The sequence below is a fragment of the Trachurus trachurus genome (assembly GCF_905171665.1).
Source record: "Trachurus trachurus genome assembly, chromosome: 21".
Classification (NCBI taxonomy): domain Eukaryota; kingdom Metazoa; phylum Chordata; class Actinopteri; order Carangiformes; family Carangidae; genus Trachurus; species Trachurus trachurus.
In genome coordinates, this window is record NC_139899.1 from 18,364,224 (window position 1) to 18,375,354 (window position 11,131).

Genomic DNA, 11,131 nt, shown 5'->3' on the forward strand with positions numbered 1-11,131 from the left:
TGTCAAACAAACTGTGACAGACGAGCTGGAGAAATAAGCACCAGGTCTATGTAAATGGAAAGAGCAGTTCAACCTGCTGTTGACTTCAAGATGCTGTTTTTATACACCAAGCCTTTGCAGCCTCACAGGTGCTGCCAATCAGCAATCAAGGTCATCAACCAATCAGCTGGTAATGTGGGAGTCTCTCTCTCAGGACTGTCAGCCATGTTGTTCTGAAGCTGGACAGCAGAGGGACTCAATAAACCACTAAAAGCCAAGAATATGTAGGTTAAGGGAGGCAGCTGCAGATTTAGCCACTTTTAACCACAGGGTTAATTTACCATTACTCTTGCACATGCATTTCCTACTTCAAGGTAATGTTTGTCTTTTCCTATTATATCCTGCCAAGAAAGAGAGAGAGAGTCAATGTTTGCCTGGGCCTCTATGTTTGTGTCCTTTCTATAGTATCTTTGTGTGGCTTCTTGAGAGCATGCGTGTCTGTCCCCCCCACCCCCGTCTACAAGATGTTTAAAAATTGTGTGCCACTCCTTGTGTCTTCAAACCACATCCAAGCAAATGTGGTCGAGTGATCCTCTCACTCTGCTGTTACTGGTTTCCATCTCTGTTTGCCTTTACATTACTTTTCTCTAAGAAACAGTTGCCTGCGGTCGACTGCAGCTCACGAATGTTTCCCTGTAAAAGAAAATAGTCTCGGCAGCGGGCATCAAAGGCAGACATGAGCTGGCACACATCTGGGACCAAAAATCAGATCTTAAGTAGCCTACCATCTATGCAGCCACTGTGAGGTGGGGTGGTGGGGCAGATGAACAACTGCTTCAAATTAGCACATAGGCACACATGCATGCAAAGACACCACATGAGTGAGGCATATGGATATGCTTTGTCAGCTGTCTGTCCTCCCATTGTCTCTCCTTTTTCTCATTTATTGAGATTGATTCATGCTTGAAGGATGTGCAGGTATTTGTCAGACCACCACACATGGATTGTTTAAATCTAAAATCATGAAGCATTCTGGTGTTTATAAGGCCAACTCTTTTCATCTGTGGGGCCTCTCCATTTTTTTCTTCTTTTTTTAAGCCATCACCACACACATTTTGGTGTTCACTGTGTTTCATAGCGAGCTGCTGGCTGTATTCCCTCTGTTGTGACAGGAAGGGATCATGTGTTTCCCTGGGAGGTACATTTTCATGGTTTATGATGTATTGAGCTACGTGATCCCAGGCTGTTTTGTTGCAACCTTGTACACATTTTCTTCCATGTGTCAGGTATTAGGTGTGTGCCTCTCGAGGCCTGGTTCACAGGTTTCTTTCAGGCCTCCGGGTTTTTGATGCACCGCATAAAAGGAACATCTGCAGTCCACCTTTGGTGCCTCTTTACATTACCACTAAAAGGGAAATTATAGTTTACATAGGGGTATAAAATGGGTAGAGTCACACAATTACAGAGGATTTCAGGATGTTTCATTTTATAGGCAATGCTGGTTAATCGTTTAAAAATGTGACCTACAGTGCCATCATGTGGCCAATCTAAGAAAATACAGCAACATGGCTCTTTTCATGTCTTGCCACACTTGAAATAAGATGTTCACACATGATGTTAGTGTGGCAGGACGAAGGAGGGCCCAGGCGGGGTTTGAACCCCAGTCTCCCGGGTAAGAGTCATGTGCACTTGCCATTCGACCAAAGGGATATCCCTGTGGCCGAATAGCCAGGGCACATGATCAATTGGAGGCATAGTGACAGGACTGTCAACTGTCACATTAGGGACAACACTATCCAGATGCTATACAGAAGCAAAATAATGGATTATTCATTGTAAATTTTACAAGGACAACACCATCCTACCTGTGGATGAAATGTCAAACCCTCCAAGTTCTTTTATACTAAGTATCTGAGAAAAAGTAAGGTAACCAAATCTAATCCAATATTTATTCATATCAACCTTTTTTTCTACAGCTGTAGAGTGTAGGCTATATCATGGTTGCGGAGGACTTATAAATTCATAGACTTTGAAATTTTGGCAAGTCTGGAAACTTCAACAATAGGTAGATTTGCCTAAAAATATTACCCGCTTCACAGGTGGACAATATCATTTTTATCTATTAGCCTACATAAGTTGAGGTGATATCCATTATGGCTTTGAAAAAAGACAAATGAGTGCAATGAGGTAAGCTGGGAAAGCCCTTTTTTAACATTTGGACCAGAGTGAACAGCCACATTCTCATATTATTCCATGCTTCCATTGACCACTAGATGGCGACAGTCATTCGGTTCTCCTCCAGTGAAGAGATTAATTTGATGCTGTTTATGGTTTAATCACACTTTGAGACTATCCGCCAGCTCACTGGGAGGTTAAGGCCAAAGTGAGTAATGGCCGTCCAGATGGTGAGTCGTGAATTGTGGCTATATACTGGCAGAACAGAGCCATTGTAAAGCATGCAAACTGCAACCTTTAACAAATTAATGTCACTGATCTAATCACTGGGATGACTATAGGTAAACATAGCAACAAGGTTTAGTGTACTTCTTGATACTTTTGGCAGGCTATCAGCACTGCTGCTTGGCAGGGATACAAATCATAAGTAATTGAAATAATAGCAGCCAGAGTGCCCGTTCCTCCTCTGTCTCAGTATCATAAACGGTCAAAACACCTCGTTCTTTGATTAAAGAAGTAAACAGGTCTTTTTACCGACATCTTATAACTGTTTGATAGAAAAATTATTATCAGCATTGGACTGGCTGTAATTATGTGCAATTGGAATGAAAGATCTAAGATATAACCTGTGAAGTATTTGTTTTTTCATGACTATGGACTATGGACTGTGGACATATATAGTAGCTATATGTCCACTGGAGAGCGGTTTACACCAGTTGCACGGTTTGCAGCAAGGAAATCACCATCTGTCAACACTTTGACACAGTAGCAGCTGCACTGTTGTTGGATATTCATACCCATTTGGAGTTGGAGGATGCAATAAAAGTTTGTGATTGGTTAAACATTATATTCATATCAGGCAGGAGCTCGGTTCTATAAAGTTACATCAAACAGCTGTTTCTGTGGTTTTCACTCTTAATCCAAAAGCTGCTGTTTAGATTATTCTAATGAAACAGAAGTGGCCACAAGACAGAACATCTGGTGTTTCCTTAAACACTCGAGAGTGTTGTTGAGCCAATGTTGACAGTGCTACAGAGGGTGCTAACAAGTATAGGAGTCTGTCACTTGTAGCTACGTCTATTCATTCCAAGTCTTGCCAAATGTAAAGTTTCACTTCTGTAATAATCTGTTACATTTGATATCAGAAAGTTGACAGATTCTTCCAATTCCTTTCAAACGTTTTGTCTTCTGGCTGTTTTTACTTTTCCAAAAGCCATGTGAACCTGCTTCCTATCATTTTGTAGATGACAAAATAGGCACAGCAGATGTCATGCACATTTTCTGTTCATTATTATCATGCAGAGTGAGTGGAAAAATTCAACAAATTCAGAAAATAAAACAGAAAACAAAACCCAGTGATACAGCTGATAAGTGATGACAGAATCACAATAATAGCAATGATAAATCAATTGTTCTCTTGCTTTCACTTTCTCACACATTTTGCGCTGTATTTACAGTAATTGTCTCCATTTGGATGAACTCATCTCAACACCATATTTATCACTGTGGTCAGAGACAGTCTGTGTGTAGCCTTCTCTGACTTCCGACAGGCATTTTAATCAAGTGTGCTTTTCTAGTTGGTGACCAATAAAGTAACCTCAGTTCAGTCGAGATGGTGCAATATAAGCGTTTGCTGTTGCTATCAACTGTGATTCTGAGTTTCTCGGCAACAGATGGTCATAAAATACAGAGAGCTATAATCACAAGTAACAGAAAGAGGTGAAATGAAGCCAAATGGCTATTGTGCATTTTCTAAATAGAAATACTAATGTCTGTGAAGACTAAACCTTTGACTTTGATCACATTGTGTTTATCCTGTCTCTCCCCCCCCCCCCCCCCCCCCCTTTTAACTCTTTCAGTTGCAGTTTTTTTATATTCTAGCAAGGGCCATTTCCCCTATCGCCTATCTCTTCTCACATTTTATAACCTCACTTTGAAAATGTAGGCCTTAACTGCAATACTGCAACGTACCAACAAAAGCAGCACTACCTCATTCTTTCGTCATTGGGATAACAAGTTACTTATGTTTGTCAGCCAGAGTTTCCCAAGCCAGAACCCCTGAAGGCAACACTGTAAAGATGTCCACTGAACTGTGATAGCATCTTGCAGTGAAACTCTGTATTATTAATAGCATGAATGGCAGACAGACCTTGTGCATATTTATTTAATGTTACAGCATAAGCATGTACTAAGATAAGAGTCACTGCTTTCAGAGTAAAAGCTCTGAGTGTAGATAAATAATCTGTGTCTTTATCTATGTTACATTTACATGTCTTGCAGCTCTCCACTGTCCATTAACTGTCCCCTGAGGAGCTAGAAACAGGTGTCCTCTGTTATGTCTGCCTCAATGAAGTGGTTGAAGAGAAGTCCTATTTAAGTAAACAACAATCTGAAAGTGTTGCTTTTAAGTTTGAAGCAGACAACTCTTGAATTTTAACTCACATTGAACATAACACAGGCATCTCCCTAGTGAAATTCTCAGGTGTGCAGCAAATCCATCTACTCAGATTTTCCGTTTAATCTTCTCTGTATCAATTATATTCAGTTAAGGGTCTGTTTAGCGACTCATCCTCCACCTCAGAGTTGTTCTTCCAGTTTTAGACAGTTGGGAATTTCCTGCACAGGCCTAAAAACAAAAGTGGAACGAAACCTAAATGAAAAGTTTCTTGTTTGATACTGGATCGGCTTGTTGTCAATAAACAGAAAAGACAAGGGGAAAGTTCTCACTGAATTAAGTCATGACACGCCTCATCACTTTACTTCATAAGTTTCCTCTGCCTCCCAAAATGTTTCCTGAAAATAAGTCAGCTATCTAGGTCATGTTGTGTTGGCTGTGCTGGTTCAATTTAAAATAAATCCGTTTAAAACAGATTAATTTTGAAAGGACTGCTCCATTTATTCATTTATTAATCATTCATTTATGGTTATTTTATTCCAAAAAAGTGGGCGTTGTAACATCAACATTTTTCTTATCTGTAGGCTGCATTCCCCACATTCATGCGTCGTGGAATTGCGCGTTAGGCTACGATTTGAGACACCCCTACAGTGGGCCGTACCATTTTCTTGACCAAACTTTAAAAGTCAAATTTTCTAAATGTTGCTAACCCTGTTCATGGCTACATGCCTAGGCTACGTTACATTGGGCTACTCACGTCAGTGGTTCGCGTTTCATCTCGGCACCTGCACGACAATGATGGTGAATGTAAGGGGCAATATTAGGTGTTTGGCACGTGTCGTATCCACTGAGGGACGTCGCTGATGTCATATCGTTTCTAACTTTAGCCTCAAGATACAGTTTAGCTAAAATTGTTAGCTAGCATGTTTGTCAACCTTTGAGACAGGGGATTTAACGTTAGTGGACCTCAATATAGAGTTTGTCGTCTTAAAAGTATTTTGTGTGGCTGTTGTGGTTAGTTAGTCTTTTAGCATTTTGGTAGCTACCAGTCTTTTTTTTTCTTATTAGAAAGGCCCTGTTTGTTTTCACTCTGGAATTCAGGTCTGTAGCTATCTGGTTTGGTTATTGAATATTACATGAGCAATGAAGGCTGAGTATTGAAGTAGTAGGCCTACAGGTCAACCGTTTTTGGCTTCTTACATAATTTCAAAAATAACTTTTCAATCAGGGTTACGTTTCAGATGTCTGAACTTTTTGGGTTGTTAAGAGTTTCACCAAATAGTGAGTTTTCCCTCTAGGCTAAACATCTTGCATCTCCATAAATGTTATTTGATCAAATATCTCACCGAAGGTCAAAGATAAGAGAACAAGTGTTGTGACCTTACTCAGGCACAGGCCTCTATGCTGTATGGTGGTAAAACATTTACCCCTCTCTTTGTTAGGTTGATCATGTTTTTAGATTTGCTACAGCATTTTTTTTTTGTAGTGGGAATAATGGTCTGCTGTTGTTGTTTTGTGTGTGGATCTGATGCGCTGGAAGCTTGAGTCCTTTTGTGAACCCTGCCTGCTAAAGTCTTATGCATCATTGGCTAGTTTTATGGATTTGAGTCAACATCATGGACATTAAAGTGAAACAAGCATCGTACTTCTCTGTTCTTCTGTTAGAACAAGTGGACTGGAACCATGACCAGTTTGTCAAATAAAGTTACTAAAAACTATTTTGTGATCTGAAATGCATGCATAGTTGCCCAAACTAGAGGAAATGTGTAGAAAACATGCTGTACAACTATATTATGTTGAAGACTTGATAAGAAAAGCAAGTTAAAGGTATCGGGAGACGACAGCTTTCATAACAAGCCAGTCATGGGTGGGTAGCTCTATTGTCATATAACCCCCTAAAATCACAAGCTGTACATGCAAATGCCGAGGTAGTTTAAATCTTAATTTGATCCCTCCCTCAGTCTTCCTCTCTGTCTGGTTACCATCTGCTGTCATATTTTGTTTCTGCTGATTTGGAATCAGATATCTAATCAATCAGCTTTGTCACCATGGTTACAGCGGTGAGGAGGAAGTGTGGAGAGGAGGAGGGGGCGAGAGGTGAGACCATCCAGCTGCATTTCTCAAGGTTTTTTGGCACAACTTCAAAAAGAAGCAGAAGAAGAAATTAAACAATAATCTATTTTATCCTCTTTAATACATTATTTGAAGGAGGATGGCGTACTTAGCAGAAATAATGTCAATAACCGAGACCTTCATCACAAATGTCATTATTATAAATAGCCTAAGTCCTTTTATTATTTGGGGAAAATAGGCAGGGATTGATTGATTGTTCCTGGGCTGCAGTAATTATTTTTCATTGCTTAATCTGTTGATTTTTTTTTTCTAATCAATCAACCACTGAATCTTATAATGAAGAGAAAGCGCTGAAGAAATACATATCAATTTCCCAGAGCCTAATGTTATGTAGCTGCATTTTTCAAAAACTAAAAGGTGCTCACTTTAAAATGTTATATAAACAGATCAAATCACATTTATTCAAGAAGCTGAAAGCAGGAATTATTGAGCCTTTTTTTCTCCTTTATATTAAATCCTTTTAGAAAATTGATTAATCTTTTTGTTGGTTGAATTATTGATTATCGACTAAAATTACATCCCGGAGAAAATTGGTTTGAAATAAAAGTAATTTTATTTAACACTCACAAATGCACATGTGCATGCATGAACAGACGAGGCGTAGGAGATGAAAATGTGAGGCTCGTGGCTCTGGCCTTTAAACAGATGGTGTCCAGACCGAGACAGATGAGGAAAAGAGGGAGCAGAGGGAGGAGAGCGCACAAGAGAGACTCCTTGGAGAGTGGCACAAGGCAAAGAACTGAAATGAGAGATTCTGCTGAAATCACATGGTTGTTTTGTTCAATATGAAACAAGCAGCAAAGACACAAATTTCTGTGTAATGTTAGTTTGCATATTTTGAATGCAGATGCAGATCGATTGATTGATCTTTAAATCATCTTGTGTAAGCAGAATAGGTATTGCTAGGTGTTACATGCCCAGATAAATTAAAGTTTGTATTAAGTTATCATCTATTCATTAGGTTGGCTGCAGTAAAATAAAGGATAAAAAATGAAGAATGAATACTGCTTGTGTATCACTCACCAAGGTCAGGATGCTATACTCAACAACGCTTCTGTTAGGAAATTACAGCCTTGGTGTCACTTCATTTAAAAAAAATTTAGCAGAGACAGAATTTATCAAATAGTAATTTGTTTCAGTTATAGCCATATAGTGCACTCCTGAAATGTTTAAAGGTTGACAAAAGTTTTGATCGATTAGACAAAAAAAAAACATAACTAAGAAAGTGGCTTTTAATTGCTGGTAAATCATGGATACTGATTGTTTGCTTATTATCGGATGTGAATGACCATAATATATATAGTATGTGTATGTGATTGATTGCTAAACGTGCCATTGAAGGATTATTTATTATTATCAGATCACATCAGAGGGCCAGTATTGTCATCATTTGGCTAGTTAATATACTGAGCTGCTTAATGATTTACATGATCTTTGTGATTGCTATGGACTTACAACCTTGTCACGTTCTCATGCTTCCTGGCTCCCCTCTTGTTTTTTTCTTTTCAATAATGTTCAGGGTCTGTTCTGTAATTACTGCAAGACAGTTACAAACACACACTCATGATCATACATACACACATCACACCCTCTGACCTTCAAGACACTGACAGCGTCTATTATTAAATGCCACAGAGCAAAGCTTTTCTCAGTAGTTCTCCCTTGAGTCTATTTTAATTAGGGATGCGTCTCTTTTTAATGATTAAACTGAACGTAGGTTAGTTTGTTTAATGGTAAATGTGACGTCATATGAAGGAACTATAAGTATGTCAGCATCGGGTCAGCACTTCAAAGTTATACACAAAAAAAAGAAAATTCTAACATGACAGTTCTGAGAAATCATCCTCATTACATTACGCATCTTTCCTCCAGTGATGAGCGGTGAACCCCGGCCATTTCCCAGTCGACAAGACAGGAATGGTCACATGGTGGTTTGGAGAGAATGATAATGATGTTAGCCATATGCCAAGGCCTTCTCAATAATCGCATATGTTCCCAACTGAGCATTTATGGTGCCATTTCTGACAGCGTCTGAGGAAACATTTTCCACCATCGGCACAGAGGTGGAGGCCCATTGGTGATTTACTCACAATGATTATGTTAGTAATGATTAGCACTGACATTTCCCTCTAAGAGATGAGCAGATCAAAATGCCAGAGCCACATGACTACTCCCGCCACGTTCGTCCAGACACAACAGGCTACTAACACACAATACCATCCACAATATCTGGCTGTATTGTCATGGCAAAGGATAGAGTCATCTTTGTTAAAAGCTTTGTCCATTTTTTTTATGCTTGTTTGAATAAATGAGCTGTTTTACAGTTCACTTCTCAATTTATTTCCAACACAGATTGCCTACCCTTTTCAATCTCCTACCCCGGTGCCTTTATCAGCACTGGGCCTATTAAAGTGCAGCAAATGGCAGGGCACATACTCTGGTGGATTTTTACAGCTTATGACCACGTCAAGTGGTATCCACAGGCCCACTGCCCTTTTTAAAAGCCTGTCCTGTCACCAGCTCCGCATGCAGAGATGGGACCCAATCTTCCTTGACAGGCAGGCAACCAAGCCTGCCTGAGTTTTATAATGGATAGAGGATAACAGATGTTTGAGTCATATCCTGGAGGAGGCACTTTTGTTGTTTCTGAGACACATTTGATCCATTTTTTTCTTGACTATTTAGACACAAGATGTGCATATTTGATCTTATACTGTCGAGAACATCCATCTACAACAAATACTGTGCACAAACAAATCTGTTAGTGGATGTCTCGCGGCTCCTGGATCTAAGTGAAAAAGAAGGAATGGGTTCAGGCAAATGAGCACTCTTATCCCGCCTTTTATAGAGAGATGGGAGGGGGGTGGGGGGGTCTTCTCATGCGCACACCCAGGCGGAGGTTTGAGGGAGAGACAGCAACAAGTCGCGCAGTCTCTCGGTCTGAAGGAAGAGATGCCCACTCCACACACACCATGATGGACAGGGAGGAGGACGAGCCGGACCGCACCATGTCCACTTGACCATGAGTCAAACCTAACATGTCCTGCTCGCGGCTCTTCAACTCTACTTAGACGGATCAGCACCGGGACAGCATGGAGGAGGCTCACGGGGATCTGGGTCTTTGAATGTGCACGGTAAGTTCAAATGTTGTGTTTATAGTTCAAAACTTAAAAAAGAATATACAACTTTTATTATGCGGAAGCGTCATGTAATTAAAAAACAATAAGACTGAGCAGAGCCTTCAAGATTTTTTCTGGAGCCTGATAAATAACAAGTTTACACGACAGTCTCTAGCAGCTGTTGTTTCGATCTCTCAGTTGTTTGAACTGTAAGAAACCGGATTCATTATTATTCTGACTGAATGACCCGACATTGGGGACGAGCTGTTTGATTTCGCGGCGATATTGTTTCAGCACCTCGGATAGCTCAGGTGGCCGAGGAACAGTCACGAAGTCCGGTCACAAGGGGGCAGCACGAGTCCCTCATTAGGGCGCCTGGTCCCATAAAATAAGTTTTTCAGTTTGTCTAAAAAAGGCAAAACGGCAACCAGAAATGCAACGAAAAGAAAGGATAATATTGCCTAATATGTAAAGGATCAAAATCTACAGATTGCTTGTTTCAAAAGTGCCAGCAAAATAAAATTGTCCTGTACTGAGTTGTTAGATTTGTGTCCCCGTTTCTGGCACTTGATCATTACCTTGAAATATAAGTCCAATTAAAAACACTGCTTCATTGTCTTTTGTCCTTGGTCTTTAGGTCATTTGCAGTACAATGCTCAGTCCTGACCAGCCCGATCCCGAGCTGCCCTGGGTGCATACGGACACGGAAACCCTTCTGGACAGTGGTCAATGCAGGTCCATATCGGCGGAGCCCGCGCACGTGCCCGCCCTCAGCAGGGAGGAGAAGAGGCGGAGGAGGCGCGCGACCGCCAAGTATCGATCCGCGCACGCCACCAGGGAGCGCGTCCGCGTAGTGGCCTTCAACGTGGCTTTTGCAGAGCTGAGGAAACTCCTCCCGACCATCCCACCCGACAAAAAGTTGTCCAAGATCGAGATCCTGCGACTCGCGATTTGTTACATCTCCTACCTCAACCACGTGCTGGATGTTTAGGCTGTTAACATGGTGCCCACAGCCTGTGTTTGAGGGGTTAAAAGGCCATGTCAGACTAATGGAGTTGCCCCGAGCCCAGACACACTGTAGCCTATACTCTACATCCTGTGGTTGTTATGGGAATATCACTTTGACTTATCACCATGGGAAACAGCAGCAGGACTGCCTAAGGCTCGCTGTCATGAAAAGGATGGAGATATTTCTGAGAGCTGCTGTATGGTATTTGTGTTTCCACACTATAACATTGCAATGCCTTGTCTTTAGTCTGCTGGGCCTGCCTGTCCATTGTGACTTTAATTCCTCTTTGCACCTTCATTTGTTAATATATTTATTTTATTG

At 40.8% G+C, this 11,131-nt stretch overlaps 1 protein-coding gene across 1 annotated transcript; it reads left to right on the plus strand.

Annotated features, from left to right (window-relative positions):
* Nucleotides 1-10,453: 10,453 nt before the first annotated feature.
* LOC311004813 (helix-loop-helix protein 2-like) lies at nt 10,454-10,792 on the plus strand (the record flags this gene model as incomplete). Its single annotated transcript, XM_083996982.1, has 1 exon — nt 10,454-10,792. One exon carries the CDS (start codon nt 10,454-10,456, stop codon nt 10,790-10,792), a length of 339 nt encoding a protein of 112 aa, XP_083853108.1.
* Between the last annotated feature and the right edge of the window lie 339 nt (nt 10,793-11,131).